This window comes from Acomys russatus, chromosome 4, assembly GCF_903995435.1.
Source record: "Acomys russatus chromosome 4, mAcoRus1.1, whole genome shotgun sequence".
NCBI lineage: Eukaryota > Metazoa > Chordata > Mammalia > Rodentia > Muridae > Acomys > Acomys russatus.
This window is the reverse complement of record NC_067140.1, coordinates 5,921,285-5,944,605: the sequence shown is the minus strand read 5'-3', so window position 1 is coordinate 5,944,605 and position 23,321 is coordinate 5,921,285. Positions and strand designations below refer to the sequence as shown.

Genomic DNA, 23,321 nt, shown 5'->3' with positions numbered 1-23,321 from the left:
ACCCGGGGAGCCTGAGCCAAGACCTGGGCCACAGTGGGAACTCCAGACATTTGTTGCTTTAAATTATTCTACATTGGAGCATGGCTTGGTGCACGCCTTTCATCTCAGCACTAGGAATGTAGAGGCAGGCGGGTCTCTTTTGAGTTCCAGGCCAGGGCTATATGATGAGATCCTAGCTCAAAACCAAAACAAAAGACGTGTTTAACATTGGGTGTCTCCCCTCCACTTCTCTATCGGCTCGTGCCAGCAGCCAAGGCCAGAGAGGAGAGACAGAGGAGGGAGAGAACAGAGGCTGAGGGAGTCCATGGTCCAGCATCAAACACATTTATTTCACTTTTATTGAGTATACAAGAACAGAGAGCACACGCATACAGCACGGAGTACTGAGGCGGGGGAGCGTGGGGACAAGAGAGGAGAGAGGGCAGTGAGTAAAAAGGGACAGGACAGCATTGCAGTTGGTTTGTAAGGTGCTTTTGGAAAAAAAAAATATATATATATATATTTAGAGTAATGTTGCTCATGCAGTTTCAGGCCAGTCTTGGTATGTGCTTACAGGATTCAGAAACTGAAACAGGTCCTGGCACTTCCTATACCCTCATGTGGAAAAGATTCACAGAAAGCAAAAGTACAGGGGCGGGGGGGGGGGGGGAGGGAGGTGCATGAGACACAGAGTGGGAAAAAGCCTCAGGGTGCAAACTGCTTTGCCCTGCTCATTCAATTAAATGGGATGGGGTTAGCCCAATGTCATGTGGCGAGTTAGGGGCTGAATCAAGATGGTCACCCAGAACCCTGACTGCTCTCTGAGGCTTTTCTCACTCTGTTACCTGGCCCCCTGGAGAGAGAGGTGCCACAGCGAAGATGAGACACACAAAAAAGCAAAAAAAAAAAAAAAAAAAAAAAAAAAAAAAAGTAGGTTGAAGTCAGACAAGACATCTTTATTCTCTATGGAGTGGATGATGGGGAGGAAACAGTGCCCTAGATTTTAGCTTTGCAGGTCCCCTCCTCCCTGGGAAGGGTGCTGACTGCCTCTCTTGTGGGGGCCGGAGGCGGGGGGGAAGGTCAGAACATCCATGGAGTGTGTATCTCCCCAAACCCTAATACCCCACAAGCTAAGCTGGGTCACCTCATCCCTGGCTTGTAGCCCGCATTCAGGGCAGGCATAACTCTCCAAACACAGATCCTCCCTCTGAGGTATATGTGTTTAGTGTGTCCAGGCTCTGCAGTTCCCTGCGAAGGCAGGTGAGGCCCGAGTCTGATTCCAAGGGCATAGAGCCATTCCTGCTCTTGGCTCAGAAGCAGCGAGAGCTTGCGTACTGCAAAGGGCAGGAAGGAGGTTCTGTGGCTTCTCCATTTAGAATGGCCAAAGATCCTGGAGCAGAGACAAGGCGCTGCCACACTGGCGTGGGAACAGGCCTACCAGCCTGGACCAGGGGCATATGGCTGACTCTGCTAAGAGCTTGGCTCTTCTCAGCTGCCACAGAGACAAAAACTAGTTTAGCTTCTTGCCCTGTGTCAGGCCAGCACCTGTAAAATAGGTAGGGTATACATTGTAGGAGTAACTAATAAGTTAGCCAAGAGGGCACATCTAGTCTGGGCCCTCGCAGAGACATTTCCGGGTAATGTCTAATAAGGGGGAGGAAGTGAAGAAGTGTTCTGATGTGAGCCGGCTAATGTGAGGGGCAGGCTTGGCCAGGGGCTTCCCCAGTCCCTCCTCTCCTTTATGTCTCTCCTTCCACCTTGGAAACAGAGCCTGGCACAAACAGGCAACTCATAAACATTTGTTGAATAAATGTGTGAAGTGCCTTAGCAGGGACTAGGACGTGAAATGAGACTGCCATGGAATACTTTTACTCAGAAACGGAGGGACATGGCAGGCAAGCCAGAAGGAGCCTGCGTGCGCCAGGTTCTCTCCAGGGCTCCTGTCATCTCACGGGCCACTGCTGGGCTTGGATACTGCTGAGCAGGGGTCTTGCGTGCCAAGGTCTGATGCAGATAGGAGCCAGTGGGCAGCACTTTCCTCTCAGCTGCTGTTGTTCTAGGATAGGTGAGGCCTTGGGATGTGCAGTGTGGGCCTGTCATGGCCTTCCCTGTGTTCATGGCCTCTTTCTCATGGCGACTTTAGCTCAGGAAGAGGAGAGTGACTCACAGGATGGGAGAGATAGAGCGGGGAGACTGGCTGCGTTCGAGTTGCTGCATTCTACCTCAGTCAGGGCACCGTCTCCTTTTAGAGAAAGAACTAACCGTGACGAGGCGGTGAAGAGCAGGGCAAGACGCGGTGGAATACAAACCAAAACAAAGACCCTGGGAGTAGTAAAACAGAAAGAGGACTGAAAAACCAAGGCGAGCCCCCTGGGGAGGAGGTAGGCGGGTTGGCCTATGGGACCTCAGCAGCAGAGCCCGGAACACAGGCCAGGCCCTTTAGCTACTGCTGAGGGAGAAGGCATTTTGGCCTGGCACATCCAGGACTACATCTGTGTTGCTTCCTTCCGGCCGAACCCTCACCTCTCCATGGAGGGGCCCCCACTCTCCCCACCGATCACCCAGTTACAAACACCACACACAGTTTTTCACTACACTGAATCTGTCAGCTCTACTGGGAGCTGGCCACACCCAGAGTCCAGTGTCCTCGGCTGGGCCAGTTTGGCAAGATCTAGGAACCTTGGGGTACAGCAAATTACAGTCAGGTAATTATAACTTGGCAATGCCAGCGGCATACTTACCAGCACGGTTTATTTTTAATATTTGTTTTCCTGTTACATGTCATATACATAACTTAAAAGCACAGTCATACAATCTCCTACGAGCTGCACCTCCATCATGAGAAACCGGAAACATCACACAGTGTCTACTTCCCTTCCCATGGCTTCCTTTTCGCTCTTGGAGTCTCTTCTGCTTCCCGCAAGAGTCAGAGAGTCATCCAGTCATCCATCCGCAGTGGCCCTCAGCAGGACCAGAGCACAGAAGAGGAGGGTCAGGGACGAGAGGCAGGAGGGAGCTGAGACAGAGACCGGAGACAAGGTGAGTACAAGTCAAGGGTGAAGCTAGGAGGCAGAAGAACAGAGGGTGGACTTCACAGCCCAGTGTCCAGACCCAGAAAGTAGCCATCCGTCCATCTCCTCCTCCTTCCCACTGGGAGGCTCCCATCCTTTCTTTCTTGGAAAATAATCAGCTGTGCATGTTTTGCTGCTGTGACTTCTCTTGCTTGGCTATGTGATCTTATTTGTTTGTTTGTTTGTTTATTTGTTTCCTTTGCATTAGAGGGAGCAACAGAGGCTGGAGAAGATGTGGGGGTGCTCGTCCATCCTGGAGGGTGCACAGCCGGGGTTCCAGGGGGATGTCTACAATCATCGAGGTCTGCTTTTGTAGTTTGCAGGAGGAGGGGGTGAGGGAGCGAGAGATTATGATTGTTTATATTTTCCTGGGAAGAAGAAAAAAAAAAATTCCCACCAGTTCAATTCGTCTGCAAAGGAAGTGAAGGTTGCTGTACATCTTGGTTGTGGCCATCAGCTGACTGCTCCGCCAGCCCCGGCAGCAGTGCAAGGACGCGGTGTTTCCTGTATATATATATCTATATATATCTATATATATATGCTTTCCCTTCCCAGTCTCTCATCAGTGACAGTGTGTCGCAGCTGGGATGTTGGTGTTGTCGGAGAATCCTGAACGAAGGCCCCTTCTTAATGGTTCTCTGGCTCGGGTTAGACCAGACACGCCAGCATCTCTTCACGGAGGTCAGGATTCCTGGGTGCCAGAGGCAGGGCGATGCGGTGGTGGGTACAAAGGAAGGGAGATAAGGAAAATTAGTCCCTTTAAATGCAAGGCAAGCAGTTCTAGCTACCCTTTGCCCTGCATCGTGGCCCAGAGAGGGAGAAAGACTTATCCAAGGCCGCACAGCTTTACTTATGGCAGCTAAGGAGCGGCCCACGTGCACCCAACTCTAGGGTCCATGTGTGTTTGCCTGTTTGTTGCTGAGGAGGTGACAGCTTTTGCTTTGGTCTGGACATCTTTTAGACAGTCCTTTGATGTGACGGCGCCACGGTCGCCGTCATTTTACTCCTCCTCCCTTGTGCCTCTCAGTTCTGCAACTGTTTCACCCAGGCTGCAGGTCTCCTGGCTTCCTGTGCTTCTCTGATTTCTTCCCCATGGACCTGCTGTGGCCTGGAGATCAATTGCCAGACAGCAGTGCTTAAAGGGGAAAAAAAAAAAACCCTAAAACCAAAACAAGACAAAACAACAACCCCCCCAAAACAAAAAAAACCCACCCCAAAACAAACAAACAAAATCCCCCCCCAAAACAAAAAACAAAACCAAACAAACAAGAAAAACCCCACCAGAGCCTGGAGTCCAACTAAGGTTTACCTACAGAAGTGTGGCCTCTGAGGTCACACTTCTCACTCCCTGGCCTGTCTGCTGCTCTGTAACTGTTTTTGTTTTTGTTTTTCAAGACAAGGCTTCTCTGTGAAACAGCCTTGGCTGTCCTGGACTCACTTTGTAGAGCAGGCTGGCCTCGAACTCACAGCGATCTGCCTGCCTCTGCTCCCCAAGTGCTGGGATAAAAGGCGTGCGCCACCACGCGAGGTTGTGCTCTGTAACTGTAGGCGAATGTCTCAACCTCTCTAAGCCTCTATCACTTGCTCTATTATATCGGAGCTGCCTTACACAGAGAGGACCCCGCATATAGGAGCGCCGAATGAACGCCCTGTTGCTATACCTGCTTCGCTGTAGCCCTTGCCTTGACTTCCCCAATAGCCAGAGCTACCATCTACACTACCTTTGCTACCTCAGTGGCAACTACTCAAAAACACAGCATCCCTGACTCTTGTCAGGAATGCATTCAATGGCTTAGCAAGTTGGTAGCCGCAGGATGAAGGTGAGAACCCAGGCTTCCTCTACCCCTCCCCTCCCCTCAGGTAAGGTGAGGAAGCTCCAGGTAGTCAGGTGAGCGCTGTCCTCTTGCTGGCAGTGTTTGGGAGACAGATCCTCTCAGAGGGGGATAGGACAAGAAGAACCCAAACCGTACTGTGCATAACAATTCATTCTTCTCAGATTAGGACAGCCGTTAGTTTACCAGACTAACAGTAGTGACTGGCCTAGCTCTTATGGAACACTTACTGTGTGTCAGGCACTATGGTTATACATACATACATACATATATATATATTCTCTGAGACAGAGCCTGGGGAGTCAGCATGCTGAGGAACATGGGTGGCTGTGGAGTCAGACACATTAGGTTGTCTCTCATCAGTTCATTGTGTTCCCAGCGCTGCAGCTATGGGCAAAACCTGTTGAGGTCGCTGAGCATCTGTTTCCGCACTTGTGGAAGAATGAGGAGACAGTACAAAGCCTGGTGCCCGGCACAGCGTAAGTACCCCACAAATAACAGCGGTGGATACATACAGTGTGTGCATATTTAAGCCAGGGGTCACCTTTGAGTGTTGTGGTTTATCTGTCTACATTGGTTTTGTTTGTTTGTTTGTTTTGAGGCAGGGTTTCTGACCAGCCCGAGCTCACCAAGTAGACCAAGCTGGCTGACAGGCAGGTCCCAGGTACCTGCCCATCTCTGCCTCCCCAGCAATGGCATTGCAAGTGTGCAGCATGGCACCCCCCTTTCTAGAAGTGAGTTCTGGGGCTCAAACTCAGGTCCTCACAATTGCATAGTAAACATTTTACAAACTGAGCTATTTGCCCAACACTTAAATTCCAGTTTTTTAACTTAATAAAATGCAAACATGTGTGGTAATTTGAATAGGAGTGGCCCCATAGGCTCATATACTTGAATGTTTAGTCACCAGGGAGTGGAATCGTTTGAAAGGCCTAAAGGATTAGGAGATGTGGCCTTGTTAGAGGAGGTTGGGGACAGGGAGGAGGCTTTGAAGTTTCAAAAGCCCAGGCTGGGCCCAGTGTCTGTCTGTCTGTCTGCCTGCCTGCCTGCTGCCTTATGGATCAGAATGTAGCTCTCAGCTCCTGCAGCACCATGCCTGCCAGCCTGCCGCCATGCTTCCCGCCATGATGATAACGGACTAAAACTGTAAGCCAGCCCCCGATTAAGTGCTTTCCTCTATAAGAGTCACCTTGGTCATGGTGTCTCTTCACCGCAACTAAGACACATGTGTGAAGTTCATTTTGATAATAATATATTTGGGGACCTAGGAGTGTAGCAGAGCACTTGTCACTATGTGCCAAATCCTGGGGATTGAGCTCCACAGCCTTAAAAAACAAAAGGGCACCGGGTTGTGGTGGCTCATGCCTTTAATCCCAGCACTCGGGAGGCAGAGGCAGGCGGATCACTGTGAGTTTGAGGCCAGCCTGGTCTATAAAGCAAGTCCAGGACAGCCAAGGCTGCACAGAGAAACCCTGTCTCGAAAAACCAAAACAAACAAACAAAAACAAAAACAAAACAAAACAAAACAAAACAAAAAGGGCCTTGGAATGCAGTGCAGTCAGTAGAGTGCTGGCCTAGTGTGCAGCAAGTTGGATTTCCAGCACAGCACAGTACTGGGGGAGGGAGTGAGGGGGAGAATGGGGGGTTGGGGAAGGTATCTGAAATTCCATGAGGTACAGGCAGGAGGATCAGGAGTTCAAGGGTACCGTGGCTACCAAGTAAGTTCAAGGGAAACCTAGACTATGAGACGCTGTCCCCGACAAAAACAAAATGCAACAAAAACCATATTACTTAGCTCAATATATCCCTTTTTCATTTCATAAGTATTAAAGTTACTGAGATAGCTGGCTTTTTTTTTTTTTTTTTTTACCCTAAATCTTCAAAACCCTACATGCATTTATCCTAAAACACTTTTCATCTTGAATGAGTTGGTTCAAGTGCTTGACAGCCATATTTGCCAGTGACTGCCATATTGGACCACACAGAAGAAGCATTGGCATTGTTGCAGACGTTCTTTTGGATGAGACTGGACCACGAGTCAGCATCCTTTCAAATGTCAGGACAACACTTCAGCACTTTCCCTCTAAGAAGGCGGAACTCAAAGAGAAGAATTCTTCTTTTGTTTTTGTTTTATTTTGCTTTTTGTTTTTCGAGACAGAGTTTCTCTGTGTAGCCTTGGCTGTCCTGGACTCGCTTTGTAGACCAGGCTGGCCTTGAATCCACAGAGATCCACCTGCCTCTGCCTCCCGAGTGCTGGGATTAAAGGCGTGCGCCACCACGTCCAGTGAGAAGAATTCTTGTACCTCTCTAAAAAAACATTCACTGGTTCAAGAAAAGGGCAAAGAGGAGACCAGCTACTATTTGTGGAGCCTTTGAGGCGGGTTTGTTCCCAGTGTCACGCATGAGCTGTACACAGTGCACAAGACATAAGGGCAGTGAGAGCTTGCCTTTGCGGGGTAGCGCTGAGGAGAGAACCTGGTGTCTCCCTCATGCTAAGCATCTGTTCTACTGTTAGGCTAAACTTCCAGCACTGAAAACTAAGTGTGTGTATCTTCATGTAGCCCACCCTGTGGGGAACATTGCCTAGAAAGCCTCCTTGTCACTCTTCGCTGTCACAACCTAGGGGTCACACCATTCTGCTTTTATTCCCAATGAGATAAACGTTTAAGCCTGCCATTCACTCCCAGTGAAGGGAATCACAGAGCCGGTGCTTCCCATGTCTGAGACTTTCATCTTCTATGTCCCCTCGTCAGTGTAGGCTGCAAGAAGCCTGACATGTCCCCACACTGCCTTACTAGAGACCTTGAAGGCCTTTAATGACATAGAAAGATGGTGAAGTCCTTGGGGGGGTCTGGCTTGGAGGGCCCGAGAGTCCTAAGTTTGTAAGCAAGCAAAACGGATGAGTCAGAGGCTGTGAGCATCACAGTCCCTTAGCTATATCTCATGACCTTGATGGAGACAGAGATTCAGGGATGGGAACGTGGTACCCAGACTGGCCTGCGCCTCCATTTACATCAGCCCTCCCCCCCCTCCCCCCGCCACCCCATCAACCCTCTCACCCCTTGTGGACTTGCTTTTCTGAACTTGGGGTTTTAAATGCTAAAGAAACCGAGATGCCATTTTCTCTCCTTCCTTCCCTTGGTCTGGAGTGGGCCTCTGTCTCTCTCCTTGGAGCCACAAGCCCAGTAGGTGAGGGTCACAGCTGATCATCTATCTGGGCTCTCAGTGGAGGTGCCCCTCTGAGAGTCTTTGTTCTGCTTCCTCCTCCTCCACACTGTTGAGCCCCAGAGACTTACCTGTGGCTTCCTGTCCCTCTCCTCTGGGGATGGGTCTGTTTCTCTGTAGACAACAGCTTTGGTTACCAGCATGTCTGGATGCTGTAGTTTGGCTTCCTTGATGGCCAAAGCCAGGGCCTAGTGGGCAGAACAGCAGAGTGAGGCACTACAGAATAGCGACTGTGAGAGAAACCGAACACCAGCTCCCCCCACTGCATGGCTGGGGAAACTGAGGCCCAGGAGGGGTGGCCGAGTTAAACAGTTAGAGGAAGAGACTAGAGTGTGGATCTTCTAGCCCCCATTTAATGTCCCCTCTTGGGGGTTTCTTACCTGAATGAGGTCAGCAACGAATGGACGCCTTCTCTGCTCAGAAGGACAGCTGTCCATAGGTCACCCGCTATAGGAGGGACAGGATACCAGCCTGTGCCCCGGAAATACTATTTCCTAGCCCCATACCTGGTCTTGATCGACATCTTCGTCCCCAGTAATGATAATTCGCTTCTCGATCCTTGTCTCGGAAAACCCTCCCTTCACAGTCTGCAGAGAGAAGCAGAGGGCAGGGGAGAGGAAGGTGAGGTCCCTCTTGGGTCTGCTGTGACAAGAGGCCTACACACCTCAGCCTCAGCCAACCGACAAAGCTGAGAGATGGCAGATCACATCTTTCCTGGTCTCCTCAGTGTTCTCCTTTTCTGGTTTGGGGACTTCAGACCGCAGCTCCTGGCTGGCTTGTCACCACTCCCTAGCTACCAAAACTGCCCCATTTATGTGTCCCGCACGCAGCCAGCTCAGATGCTACTCCCTGCCTGGCAGAATCCCAAGGCATCCTGTCTGGCCTTCCCCGACCACCGAGTCTATGTCTCTCCCAGTTCTGGGCCTCTGCACGGGGCTGACCTACGTGCGCAGGGTCTCGCTCACCACCTCTCCAGGCTGCGAGCTCTGGAGAGAGGAGCTGGTAATCTGACCACCTCAGTACCGCCCCCACCCAGGACCCTTCCCAGTCTGACCTGGCAGTGCTGGATATAGACCTGTCGTTGAATGAACAGATGAATGAAATGTGAATGGTGACAAGGTTCTACCTTAAATGACTCGTAATAACCCTACGATAACTTACTCCCTCCACCGCTTTCTCAAGGAACGGGGCGTGGAAACGGAGGATGCTCCGGGACCTAACTGGCTGGTATATTCAAGGAGGATGTGACTGAGGGAAATCCTAGCTGGAGGGAGGCACGGGTGGATAGAGAGGGGCCCCATGCGGTAAGGCACAGAGCAGAGTTTTCTGAGCTGTCTACACTGTGGGGTGTGCCATGTAAGGCGTCCCCATAAAGCCGGCAGGAAGTTGACACTGTGCTCTCATGTCTTTTGAGAGGTTGCTTCCTGGGAAATGGGACAAGGTGCCAAAGCTACAAGGTTGCAGGTGGGGGCCCTGGGTAGTGTGGACAAAGAGACAAGTGTTACCAACCGCACTTTCCCGTTTGGTGGTTCAGCTGGACCTTGAGCTCAACACCTGTGCTTTGCTTGGCTCCTCAGGCTCCCAGCCACAGCTGGGGCCTCTCCTGTTTTCCCTGGCCACCCAGCTGTGAACTTGTTGTAGCCTCCTGGGTCTCAGCCTTTCTAAATTCCTAGGCTGTCACAGCTGATAGAGCCCTTCCCTCCAGAACACCCCCCTCCTCGGTGCACTCCAGCTACCACCTGGCGCAAGCCCTCACCCCCGGGGCCTCAGTTCTTTTGGGTTTGTTTGTTTGTTTGTTTTCGAGACAGGGTTTCTCTGTGTAACAGAGCCCTGACCGTCCTGGACTCTCTTTGTAGACCAGGCTGGCCTCGAACTCACAGTGACCCACCTTCCTCCGCCTCCCAAGTGCTGGGGTTAAAGGCGTGCGCCACCGCTGCCCAGCCAGGCCTCATTTCATATCAGGTACTCTAGAACTCTCCTCCCCCTACCCCCGGGAACCTTCTTTCTTTCTTTCCATTGCATTGCTGGGGATTGAACCCAGAACCTTGCCACCGAGCTTTGCCCCCAGCCCCAGCGAACCTATTTTCACTGACTCACTACCTGAGGTAAACGCTTCCTCCAGCTCTCCTGGTTCCCTTAGACCAAGATCCTCCATAGTCAAGTCAGTCCCAGGGCCCGGTGTCTATCTCATCTGCCTCCATGGTCTGTATTTCCTTGTCCCAAGCGCAACCTATTTCCCAGGCCCCCATCTACACATTGCTGCCTGGTTTCCTACAAACACACCTCATTGTGTCATCTCCAGTAGGCCGGGGATGGGGGTGAGGGGTGGGGGTGGGGTGCGGGGTTGAGGGGGGTGTCCAGTAAGGTTCATACTCACTAGTATTTGCTTAACAAAGTAAACACACAGTGTCTGCCCCTCCTGCTAGCATGCCTCCTGGCTCCTCCACCCTCAGGTGTTCTGCAGGGAGTCCCAAGACCCTACTCAGAGGCTACTCCCTTCTCTCTTGTGTTGGGTGGGTGTGCAGGGAGGACAGTACTATAATTGGTTTCATCCCTAGGGGCCTTGCTAGGCAAAGGATATATACCGTTGAGAAAATCTCCAGTCCCACTAAGTTGCCTAAGCTAGCACGAACTCTTCCAAGGCCTGGCAAATAACAACATTTTCCAAATGCGACCTCCTAACTTTGGGGAGCTTGCTGTTTATCACTCTTCTGAATTTGCCTGGCTCTCAAGGTCTGGAAGATGCAAACATCACTGTTCGTAATTACTTTGGAGGAGAGCGTGTGACCCCACAGACTAGCTGCCAGTGCTGTGTGCAAGGCCTACTCCTAGGACAGCAGTAGCAGAGGAAAACGCACTCAAGAACCAGCAAAGGTCCCCTCTGTGCCTTAGAGACTGGGGAGCCATTGGTCAGCCATGGAAATGACCTTCCCACCTACAGCCCGCTGGGGCCCAGGAGCCTGCTGCTACTCACTTTGGTGACATGGGTGGTGGTAGAGGTTGAGAGGGTTTCCGCGGTGGCGCCGTACGTGCTGGTGAGAGCATCTTTCCCGATGATCTGCAGAATATAACCACCCCCACCCCGGGGGTCAGGTCAGGGCACTGGGCTCTGAAGGGCAGCCAGGGCTAGGGAGACTTTCCCGGGAATAAGCAGGGGCCCCGTGAAGGTGAAGCATGGAAGCCAAGATGCTTTGAACCATTCATTCTCAAACAAGAATGCCAAAACTCTTTCCAATTCTAGACCTAAAACATCCCCAAGCCCGGGGACCTATATAACTCTTTGGACTTGAAAGTCCTAAGACCCAGAGTCCTAACAACACCCTAGCCTCTAGGAATACTGGAAGAATGAATGGATGCCTCCAGGGAGGAAACAGAGCCTCCCAGGTCCTTATCCCATCACAGGCAGGAGCATGCTCTCTCTGCACTAGACACAGAACCACAAAACAGAGTCAAAGCACCGGAAAAGACCTCTCAGTGATGGACACAGGGTTACTGCTGGGGCAGCCACCAACAGAACCCAGCCTAGAACTCCTAGCTCCCTGCTCTTCCTGGTCTTTAAGCTAACGCAGCCGTGTGTGTGTGTGTGTGTGTGTGTGTGTGTGTGTGTGTGTGTGTGTGTGTGTGTCCGTGTCCCCTGTTTATCCCCAGCCCTGATGCCAACACTTTGGTTACATGAGGGAGGTACTGAGGGGCACCTTAGGGAGCCCCTCACTGCATGTGCTGTGGTGTGCTGTGTGCTCACATCCTCAGCTCCGAGTCCCCTAGCCTGAGCTGGCCCTGCCTACTTACCGGTGAAAGAGAACGGATTTCCGTGGCCACCGTCTGTGGGCCTGGGATCATGGCAGCTGCCCCCTTCCCGGACTTGAGATTGTTCTCCTGGGGAGACAATAGTGCTCAGATGGCCAGGTCTCAGGTCAATAGGCCTCCAGGACAGCCAGGGCATGTGACCATGTGATTAGCATCACCATGGGGTCGAGAAGTAACACAGAAGCAGAGAGCTGAGGCATCCATCCCCCATTTACTCATCAACCCCACACACACTCGCATGCTTGCTCACACACTCAACAGACAGCTACCGAATCCCCGCTTTTAGGGATGTCATGGTGAACAAGATATGGTATTGCTCCCTGGAAGCACTAAGAGGAGGGAGGATGCCCAGGCTCTTGTCCTGGACCTTCTGTGCACCTCGAGGCAGAGCCGTTTCCTCCCTACTGTCTGTGAAGAAGAACCTCTGTAAACCAAAAGCTGCTGGTAAATGCAGGTGTGCATGTGGACGGATCGTGTACTTCCTGGCACCTGCTGGGCACTAGGCATTCCACTGGGTATGTGCATACGTGAGATCTCATTTAACCTTCGCAACCACTGAAAGCAATCCTTGGTAGCAGCCCTACCCTACGGGAGGAAAAACTATAGTATGGCTGTTTCAAGTTCCATGGCAACACAAGGTGAGCTCTGAGCTGGGCAGCTCCAAGGATGCCAGCTGCCCGCGACCCACGCCAGCACTCTGGAACCGTCACTCTTGAGCCAGCTCTGCTGGTCTTATCCTGGATTCTAAGTGCTAGATCTCCCTGGAATTATTCCTGGACTTAGTGGCCCATATCTGGCCAAGGGACATCAAGTTTTGGCTGCCCCTCACTTGTGCGCAGTCTCCAGCTTGGCCTTCGTTATGCAGCACCTCGGCCAAATGGGCCCCGGTCTTGGTGCATGGCGAGGACCTGGACCACTGTCTTCCTGCCGAAGCATGGGCACGAACAGAGCCTTCTGCTCCGTCCTTCCCTCTGCCACACATGTAGATGGCCAGGTCACTTGGCACACCATCATGAGGCACATTCCTTGCAGCACCTTGGATTCTAGACTGCAAAGGCCATTTGTAGGTGTGTCTTCTCTCTCCGGCTTAGGGAAAGGGCCTGGTCCCTTTGAGTCCCTCTATCACTCAGACTGCTCACATTAAGTCTCTTATTCTCCGTCTTCCCTCTTGTCCTGAGGCCAGCATCCAATGCTCACCTCCATCTTTACAGTGAAAGCACAAGCCACTAAAAGGGACACAGGTTGTTCAAAGCCTAGGTGCTTCCCTTCTCCCTGCACTGGCTGTAGCCAAAGCCAGGCCCATCTCCCAACTCCCTGGGCAAGGCAACCCCACTATCTCTTCTCGGGCTCCCCTCCCTCCACCCGCCCTCAGCCACCCAGGGAATCCTACCGCCTCATTGATTCCACAGACCCCTATACCTCTACCTGTATAGCCCAGAGCTTTCTTGAAGCACAAATCTTCAGAACCAATTGTCTCCTGAGACTTTCCCTGGAAACACGTGTAGGCACCTCACTCTGGTCAGGTCTGCAGGGGAGCTGGCTGCTGGACCCCTAACATACAGGCATCACACTCCCTCACACTGCACTGTGGGGCATCACCTAGAGGCTTGTGAACACAGACTGCCAGGCTTCCTGGGGCTTCTGAATTAGGCGTTTTGGAGCAGGGTAAGGAATATGCCTTTGTCACAGGCACCAGGTATGACACTGTGTACGAACCATTGGCCAGTAAACACTGTCCTCAGCCTGTCTGTTCTGTCTCCTGCATATCCTACCAGTGACCAAATACTGTACTTTCCCCGGTCTAGTACGTCCTAGGCCCCAGCTCTCTGCCGCATCTACCTACTTGAACCCTGACAGTGCCTCGCTAGATACCGGCCCTTTAGACAGGTCCCCACCTTCTCTTTCTGTCCTCATGTGGGCCCCAGAGCTAGAGACTCTGTTTCCTCCAGTGCCAGATTCACAGCACTTCACACATTGTGGGTGTTCAATAAATATTTATTAAAGGAAGGCAGGAGGAGGAGAGCAAGGGGGGAGGGGGTCTTTGTTGCAGGCCACACTGCACAACAGCTGGTAAGTTAGCAGACACACATAGTTGACGGCGTGTTTCTGCTTTAAGAGCCGCCCCCCTCCCCACTCCCCACCCCCGCTGTCTCTGGAATGAAGTTGAAGTCATCCTACATGGCACCAGAACACTTGGAGCTCTGGTTCGGCCCTTCCTTGCAGCTGTCTCCTCCTCCCCCTCTTCTTCCTGTACACATCTGCCAGCCAGATGTGCTTCTTGACATTCCTGCCCTTACACCTGCTCTCTCTCACCACCTAGAAGCTTTCGCCTGCGACCACACCTCAGCCCATCCTTTACTTACAGCTCCATTGTCCCTGCCTAGGTGACACCTTCCCCAGATGCTCCTAGCAGGAGTGTCACTCATAGCTTCCTCCCAATGGTTCCCTAGGATAACTTGGTCACACTAGTCCATGAGGGCAGGGAAGAGACAGCAGTAGCTGACATCTGGAGACACTAGGCCAGGCACTGTTTGGGGGTGGGGGCGGGGCACTTGGCACAGGACACTTGCTCATGCTCACAGGAACCCTTTGAGGCATGTACTGCATTGCTCCCACCCCACTTTACAGATGTGGAAATGAAAGTTTAGGGAAGTTCGGGTGACTTGCCCAAGGTCATCCGTCCAGGAAGTGATAAGGCCGGGCCTTGCTCATCACTGTGTGCCCAAGAGCTACACACATGACAGGCACTCGTGATGACAACTGAACAAACAAATCCTAGTGGCTTCTGCAGCTCTGTATCCCTGCGCTAGGCAGACACAGACTCATCAATGTTTTCGGAACGAATGGATGGATGAATGGATGAATGAGGACATGAATGAAATGACTATCTACTCACCATAAAGACAAAGTTAAATTTAGCCTCACAAGTATCTCAGTGCCTCAGAGTAATAATTTGGAGCGAGAGAAAGAACCGAGTGACCAGGGAAATGTGCCACCCGGGACTGGTTTAGGTTTACTGACCCCACAGTCAGGTTACTTAGCACCCACCTCTGAGGAATCTGACCTAATGGAGCGATCTTCTCAGGCACAGGTCAGTGGTTACACAAGGGAAGCCATTCAAAAACGACTCTCAATACCTCAAGGAGTATCTGAATCAGGCATTGCTGTGGTCTGTAGCCCCAGACCCATAGAGCTGAGGTTTACACAGGTCAGGACAGGGGCAGAGCAGACAGACTGACAATGAAAGTGGAACTTCTGGTGTCACCGTGGTCATGTGACCTTGGGTTCCTCCCTTTATCCTCCTGAACTTAGGTTTTCTCATTTGTAAAGGATGTAGAAGAAAGAAAGTGGGTAACCGTAGTTCACAGCCCAAAGGTCAAATTTCTTAGGAAACTACCTGACGTGATAACCTATGTTCAGAATGTTGACTCCTATTTTGTTGTTAAAGGCTCCAGAGCAGTGGTTCTCAACTTGTGGGTTATGACCCCACGGAGGTCACATATCAGATATCCTGCGTATCAGCTCTTTACATTATGATTCACAACAGTAGCAAAGAAATCGTTTTATGGTGGGGGTCACCATAAAACGAGGAACTGTATTAAAGGGTCACAGCATTAGGAAGGGTGAGAACCACTGCTCTAGAGTCTCGTAAGAAGCTGCGAGCCAGCCACACAGAATGGGGGTGACCCCTATTTTACAGACAAGGACACTTGAGGGCCAAGGACTTTTCTTTACTGGTCAGACAGCAAATGAATAACAAAATCCACAAAGTCCTTTAGAAGATATCTTAAAACAAAACAAAAACAAAACAAAACAAAACACCCCTGAGTTTCCAATCCAGGCTCATTGCTGCCATCTACTGGCCATGGTGAGAAAGTGGCTGCGACATTGCAGTTTGGGTTTGCTGGCTGAAGACTAGGGGTAGGATGGAGGCCTTCAGGCAGGTCATCTTACCTGCAGGTAAGATTCACCTGGAATTGTAAGATTCCGGCATGCCAAGCATCAGGCGATTCGACCCTGTCTCTCCTGCTGCATGCCTGGGACGCCCAGATAACAGAGCCAGGAATTCCACTCCCACATTATTCAATTTGGAAAACCAAAGACTGACAATATGCACTAGACAACAGGAATCAGGCTGCCTGTCTCCCTGCCAGGGCGGCAGTTGAGGGCTTCCTAAAGCAGCTGCCAAGTTCTGGCTGTTGGGAGGGAGTGAGGGGCAGGTCAGAGAGGGGAGATTCCTGGGTTCCACTTACCATGGTGGTGGAGATGGTCTCTGTGGTGATGCAGGGGGGAGTCATCATGAAGTCTTTTCCCACTGGGGTACCCCCATCAACCTGTGAGGCAGAGGAGGAGGGCATTAGAGATGACAGGACTACACATACCTGCAGCATCTGTCACCTGGCTGGTAGCATTCCCAGTTACAAAGAGACAGGCTTTGTGAGTGGGCACGCACCGAGGGTGATCACATAGCATTGCAGAGGGGCCCCAAGGCTCTTCAAAGACTCCCTTTCAAACGCTCTATTGGACAAAGAAAGAGCAACCCTACAAGTTGATGAATTCTACCTATGGTTTGATTTAGCAGTCCACAGGAGGTTACCCTTGATGTCATGTTTGTTAGGTTTGTGGGTTTTTTGTTGTTGTTTTTTAATTTTTTAATTTTTAATTTTTTGAGACAGGGTTTCCTGTCCTGTCCTGTCCTGTCCTGGCTGTCCTGGAATTAGCTCTGTAGACCAGGCTGGCCTTGAACTCACAGAGATCCACCTGTCTCTGCCTCCCAGAAAACAAAGCAAGTCAGAGAAGGCAGTGACCTGTCCGAGGTGACCCAGCTCTAGATTCTGTAGTGGCACTAAGCAGCTGCGTAGTCATTACTTGGCACACTGTAAGAGTAGGAGAAAATTCTTCTGGAAATTACATTTGTCCGTGTTACTTTATGTCATATTGCAGGTTGTTTGTGCCCGGGAGGCAGGGTGGAACTTAGGGTAAAGGCTCCACCACTGACCAGTCAATCTGCTCAGTCCCTTTGACAGCTGAGACACAACAGCCACTGGCGCAGGGACTGAACACTGTAGCCCTCTGGGCAAGAAGAACCAAGGGGCAATCGCTCTGGCCCATAAACCCAGACCTATACATTTCAATGTTGACGACTCACAGAGGGCATGCGGGACATATGTATCAAGCCGCGTGTCCAGACAGACCAGCTTACTCCAGGGTGCAAGTGAGCGTCGCCTCAGCAACACAAACACTCTTTAGTCATTTGAGCTTGGTTTGTTCATCTTGCCAATCTAATGTGGAACCTCCATGCATAAAAAATGACCCAGGGGAGTGGTTCTGGCCAAACAGTGACTGAGATTTCTCCTTCTCTCTTCCAAAGCCACCTTGGGGAGAACCTCCCCCCCATACCAGTCAAGCAGCCTGAAAGGCGTGGCCCTGATCTGCTAGCCATGAACACCGAACACTCCAAGGTGGGTGCAGGAGGCAGGGTCACCCCCATTTACAGATGGGGGAACTTGGGCTTTAAGAAGTACGGTCTTTCCTCATCCCACCTCAGACCTCAGGGAGGATCAGGGAAGGGAAAAGCTGACCCTACCCTCAAATGCCCAAAGCCAGCGTCAGGCCACCAGGGAGGCACAGGTTACCTGGGTGCTGTCTGCGGCGCAGACTCTGCTCTGCAGCATGGCCTCTGGCTCGATCTTCTTTCTGATCGCCAGACTGCTGACGGTCATGGTTTCTGCTTTCACGGACTGTAAAGGACACGAAAGGAACACTTGAAAACTCAAACCTAGATGCAACTCCTGTTCACAGACAACTGGGATGCAGAGGGCTAAGCTCTCTTCCACGCCCACGGTTCCTCAAGTTTCGGGAGACGTATGAAGACAGGATTTACCGCGTCACTGAGAAATGGCACAAAGGAAGAGCCAGAGCCACCACCGGCAGGGCACGGAGTGGGCCTGACCCTATGCCCCAGGGGCTACGTGTATTGTAAGGCTGTACTAAAGGGATGGTTAAACTTGATGCTCAATGCTTGCCCTACACACACCATCACCTACGCGTTTTGGCCACTTCACGGAGACTGCCGCTCAGAGTAAGAAAAACACACGACGTATCCAGGGGCCAGGGCAGCAGACGGGAACAGGTGGGGGGTGGTGGCGGGTGGGGAGAACGGAGAGCAGGTGGGAGTCTGCTCAGTTTGCCTTTTATCATAGCCACATGGGTTTGTTTGTTTGTTTGTTTGTTTGTTTATGATGTAAGAAAATACAGTGTCTTGGGGTTTAAATTAAAGCCAGAGAAAACACATCAGTTGGCCAGAGGTGGCCCAAGGCCACCAGCTGACAAACTGCTGGAGTCCCAAGCTAAACGATTGGTTTCTTTTGAGTCCCCTGTCAGGCCTAGTTCACGGCTACAAACACTTCAGGCTTGATAAACGGCCTCTAGCTTGTCATGAGTTGGAGGGGAGAGGGGGAAGGGAGAGATTCTTCTAGAACCCTGTGATCTAGCAGCTCATTCAATTACCCCTCCATTGGTGCTGAGCGTGCCTGCCTGGGCCTTAGAACAGCTGCCACCTGATGGGAGGAGGGCAGAGCCACAAGCCACTGTCCTGAGTTGTGCCTGGGGGATGGTAGAGCCAGAGCGTGGCAGGGTGGGGCGGGAATGTGGTGGGGACAGTACTGTCAACCAGGTGACCAGAAAAGCCTGGAAAGGGAGGGCAAGCCTTGTACCCAGAGGGAACGGCATAGAGTAAGAGTCCAGGAAAAATAAGCTGTGTTCACTGCCTGGGGGAGGGGAGGGGCCAGTTAGAGGCCAAGAGCAAGGGTGAGTTTCTGAGAATCCTCTCTGCAGCTCTGTCAAATGGGAGCCGGGCACAAGGCAGAGGAGACTGGATGCTGGCCCTGCATCATCCCCCAAGGGGCTATGTCTTCCCTTCTGGAGTGTCCACTGCCACCCCAAGGTCTCAGGACCTGACAAGTGCAAATAATTGCCTCTTCTGCAGGCCCTGGTAAAATGAGCCTTGGCCTGCATCAGGAAAAACCACGCAGGTTTCAGGCCAGCGGTGGAAGACTCAAGAGTCCAGAGACACATGCTGTCTGCAGGTGCCATGCAACACGGGCGGGGGAGACCAAGGACTCGGTAAGGCTGGCATCACTTGACCTCAACAAGCGATGGGGTCACAGGGTTAAAACACCACGGAGCACGTGTTAGGGGTGACCCGACACAGCAAACATGCGGTTGCGGAGCCATGCTGGTCTAAGAGGGGTAAGTCATGCAACGCCAGACAGGGCTTCCGGCTGCAGCTGATGGCCGCTCTTCTTACGCGTGGCCCAGGGCCCTCTGAACATGCAGTGCCTGTTAGACCGGACCTCCATGAAGCTCCACTGTACCTCAAACTGGGGCATTTCTGGAGTGGAGCAGGCCCCTCGATCGGGGCTGTCCTCGATGCCCCCCGACTCATCCTCTTGGCTGGAGGGCCCCTTGAGGTCCCGGGAGAACACCAGGCCCTCTGTCTCAGAGTCACTTTTATCACGATCCAGCTCGGGGAGGCTTCGGGAGAAGTCTTCAAAGGCGCCCCCATGGTAGTCGCCAATAACTGTGAAGTCCACCTCAGCCTCCAGGCTGGACGTGGAGCTGACTGTTATGCTGGAGCATTTGCGTTCAATGGCCAGGTGGTTGTCCTTCAAGAACACTGCGTCTCTCTCCTGGTCCTGGTCCTCGTCTCCCGTGTCACTCTCTGGGGCACGCGGACGTGGTGGCTTGACTTTCTCCTCCGAGCCCTCCCTCAGCCCTGCTCTCTATGGCCAGATAAAAATCAGGGGGTGGGGGTTGGGATAGGGAGAGAGAGGTCAAGATGGTAAATGTCAAAGGAAATCTCAAGGTCGCGACGATGCTCCCAAATGGAAGAACAGGTCAGGAAATGAAAGAAAAAAACACGGCACGGAAAGGTTTCCTTAGCATCTAACACAAAACAAAATGAAACAAGAACTTCTCGGGGAGGGGGGGGATGCTCCTTTGGAGGGTCTCACATGAAGGGCAAAGCAAGTACAAAGCTAACATCCTTCCAGTGAGTTCTGGACAGGAGGCCCCTCCAAGGCCAGGACCCGAAAGCCTATTAGAAGCAGCACTGTGCGAAAAGGCAGGGATGGAGGCCTGCCACAGGCCCATCCGTGCAGGCGGCATAGAGAGGCAAACTGAGGAAGGACGCCAAGGAGCCAGGGGAACCTGGGAGAGGGAGCTTGAGGAATACGGAGGAAGCCAGCAGCCTGTCAATTGCACTGAGTCTCTCGGGGAGGGGCAGCATCAACCAGGAGGAAGAGAAATACTGACTGGTCCAGGCACTCTGGACTCCAATTTCCTGGGAGCCACACCAGCGCCACCTTGAACTCTATAGCAACCATGGAGAGGAAGATCTGGCCCCATCAGTGTAAGTGACAACAGCAGGCCAAGGGAACGTCCAAGGAGGAGCACCAGCAAATTTTGTCCTAAATACATACCTCTCAACTGGCCTGTCAGGGGTTAAATACCACACGTGCATTACTTTTTTTTTTTTTGCAGGGGTGCTTAGTTTGTGCCTTTTCGTTTGTTTGTTTTGCTTTTTTAGACCAATGTTAACACCCACACACTATTCTGAAAAAACTCAGAGATTCACTTGTTAACCAGCCTCCAAGGGGCGCCAGGTTCTGGAAGGTTGAGAGGTGTGAGGAACACATTCCAGAAGAGGTAGAGTGAGAACAGCCATGGGGGGGGGGGTGGGCAGGGGGTGGGGGGGGTTGCTACTAGAGCAGGTGGCGATCTGGGGAGTAATGCATCCCAAAGAAGATGACCAGGTCATCGGGGCACAGAGGGACTGCAGAGACCTGAGAGCCCAGAGGGCTGGCGAATCTCAGATGCCCCCCCTTCCCAGGGGTATGCAGCGCTAAGCGGCTGAAGAAGCTCTTCTCTTCCCTGGCCGCATCTCCGGATTTGTTCTGGATTAGAGAAGACAGTTAGTCTTTAAGGAGGCGGAAAGAAGCTGGAGAGGGAGGAAGCAGAGTGGAGGAAACTTCTGGACTGTCAGCTTCCACCAGATAGGACACCAGGGACGGGAGAGGATATTAGAAAGACCACTGGATAAGCCAAGCAAACCAGGGAGGAGTCTAGCAGGTGGGAGGAGCAAGGCAAAGCAAGAATGTAATCTGCTGCTGGTGGCAGCAACCTTCTCTGCGGCCACTGTGTGACCCCCCCCACCCCCCACCCCAGACACAAGGTCACAGCAAAGGCTGGGGAATCTAACAAGCTAACAAGGGCTTAGCAGATGGCCCTCATCTTTCAGCCTGGGTTATCTCAGGACCACGTAGGAGAAGACCTTCTAGGGATGAACAAGCAGCACCATTGCAGGAATGATGAGGGGCCGCCGGAGCATGCTTCTAAGAAGCTACGGAGCATGCGGTCAGCCTCCACGCATGGGGGCGTGGTGGGAGCAGGGGGGGAGGCTCGCATGGCCAGTTACCCCAGTAGCTTCCTCCAGCGTGGTTTCACAGCCTGAATCGGGGGACAGGAGCTCTGGTTCTGTGCATCTCTCCTGGTGGGAGGGAGCAGAGGTGTCCTCCCCGTAGTGCTGGGCAGCCAGAGGCATGACGGATGAATGGGGACTTTTAGGGCTGGCCAAGTCCCCAGGTGGCTGGAGTTGGACAAAACCCATGTCTAGAAGTTTATTCCGCTGCTGTTGTTCTATCTGTCCTGGGGAAGCTTCTGGAGGCGGAGGTGGCTCGTGTGGAAAGGCCCTCAGTTCACCCTGACTGGTTCGGCAAGGCTCAGCTCCATGGGTCTCAAATATCCGAATTTTGTTAGCCACTGAGGTCTTGCTAATATCTTCCTGGGGACCCCCTTGGTCCCTATCCTGGTGTGAAGTCTCCTTTGGCTTTCCTGGAGGAAACACCGACCCCAGGAGTGCAGGCCCCTCAGTTCCTTCAGGGACAACTCTGGGCTTCTTGCTGGCAACTGGAGGTGGCTTGCGTTGGCCTCGCGTGTCCTTGGGCTCCGGGGTCTCTTCAGGAAGATGGATGTATCTCAGAACCACAGGGAATTGATCCCCAAAGGGATCCCTGAACTCCGAAGGCTCCCCTGACCCAGGAGGGACTGGGCTTAGAGAAGTGTCCTCCACAGTGTGACCAGAGGAGGCTGGCAGTTGGGTGACTGCCTCTCTGTCTGTCTCAGGCTCTAAGGCTCCTTTATCTTTGGGCAGGAAACTGCCTTGGTCTGGCCTAGCTGGCTTCCTAACACGAGGAGGGATGCTCCTCAGAAGGGCACAGGCCTGGGCATCAAGGTGCACCACTCCTCCTCCACCAGGCGGGTGCGTCTTCCATCTCGCTGGAGGACTTTTCTCAGTCTTGCCCATACAATCTATACTCGTTGGGGCCTCCTCGTCTTCAGCTACCCTGGCCATTGGGTAGGTCAGCTCTCCTTCCAGCCTTTGTTGTGCTTCTTCCCAGCCCTCTGCAAAAGTCTGCCCCACAGCAGCTCCCTGCAGGTCACCAGGTCTCCCATGGTCCCTGGGGGGCCAGACTTCTTTCTCTGAGGAAGCCATATGGGCTTCATCTTTATTCTGGCTGGAACTTGGGGCAGGACCCTTTGGGGCTGAGGACTTCCACTCCCAGTGCCCTGAACGCTCTCCTGCCAGCTCCAGCCAGCTCCCGTCTCCAGGAGGGGCATCCGGGTGCTCTTCTCTGTCCTCTGTGGCTGGGGGCAAGACTTGGTCTTCAGGGCCTCTCTCTCCATAGTTTAGATAGAAGCTTCTCTCTGCGAAGGAGGTGTCCGTCTCATCGCTTGAGTCAGCTCTGGCTTCTGTTTGGGCTGGATCCAACAGGAAGGACTGGAGTCCTCCTTTGTCTGATGCAGGAGAAAGACCCTCTCCCCACACTGGCCCAAGCTCCGCGGCTACAGGGCTTCCCCACGTCTGGAGCCCCTCCAGCCCCTTGCTCAGCTCTACTTGGCTCTCTAGTTGGCCATCTGGGATGCGGTGGTTCCTAGTCTTGAGCTTGGAGCCCTCGAGAAGCTTGTCTGCTGATGGGAATCCTGCGGCTTGAGTAGCCTCTCCGGGACGCCCCTCGACGCATGGGCCTTCCTCTCTCGTCTCTGAGTCTTCTGGACTTGCAATCACTTCCCCTCGCTGTTGAGTGCTCGCTCTTCTGGCTCCCACTGAGTCTTCTGTGGCCACTTCAACTTTGAACTTGTCCACCAGAATGTCTACCTTGGAGAGTCTGCCATCAGCAAGGATCTCAGCGAGGCGTGCCTCACTTTCTTCCCGTGGTGCGGGGGCCACTGTTAGGAGGGCAAGTTCTTCTGGCCTAGTGTACACTCTTTCTACAAATACCCAATGCTCTGAGCCCTGTGTTTCAATTGGAGCAAGAAGAGTTAACATGAAACAGCAAGCACATGA

The 23,321-nt window shown here is 52.5% G+C and overlaps 1 protein-coding gene across 9 annotated transcripts in view; it reads right to left on the bottom strand.

The window, feature by feature from the left end:
• Positions 1–3,428: 3,428 nt before the first annotated feature.
• Positions 3,429–23,321, bottom strand: part of Epb41l1 (erythrocyte membrane protein band 4.1 like 1) — a 125,428-nt gene continuing 105,535 nt past the window's right edge. For 4 of the 9 annotated variants that reach the window (XM_051143639.1, XM_051143638.1, XM_051143640.1 and 1 more), the window contains 10 exons: positions 21,393–23,270; positions 20,761–20,871; positions 19,291–19,698; positions 17,551–17,655; positions 16,168–16,248; positions 11,897–11,983; positions 11,082–11,165; positions 8,614–8,694; positions 8,179–8,295; positions 3,429–3,741 (listed from right to left, as the gene is read on the bottom strand). In XM_051143639.1, coding sequence (XP_050999596.1) covers positions 3,733–3,741; positions 8,179–8,295; positions 8,614–8,694; positions 11,082–11,165; positions 11,897–11,983; positions 16,168–16,248; positions 17,551–17,655; positions 19,291–19,698; positions 20,761–20,871; positions 21,393–23,270 — 2,961 coding nt within the window. In that variant the 3' untranslated portion in view covers positions 3,429–3,732. The remainder of the gene's footprint in view (positions 3,742–8,178; positions 8,296–8,613; positions 8,695–11,081; positions 11,166–11,896; positions 11,984–16,167; positions 16,249–17,550; positions 17,656–19,290; positions 19,699–20,760; positions 20,872–21,392; positions 23,271–23,321) is intronic. The other 5 variants (XM_051143643.1, XM_051143644.1, XM_051143641.1 and 2 more) reach the window with 4 other exon arrangements.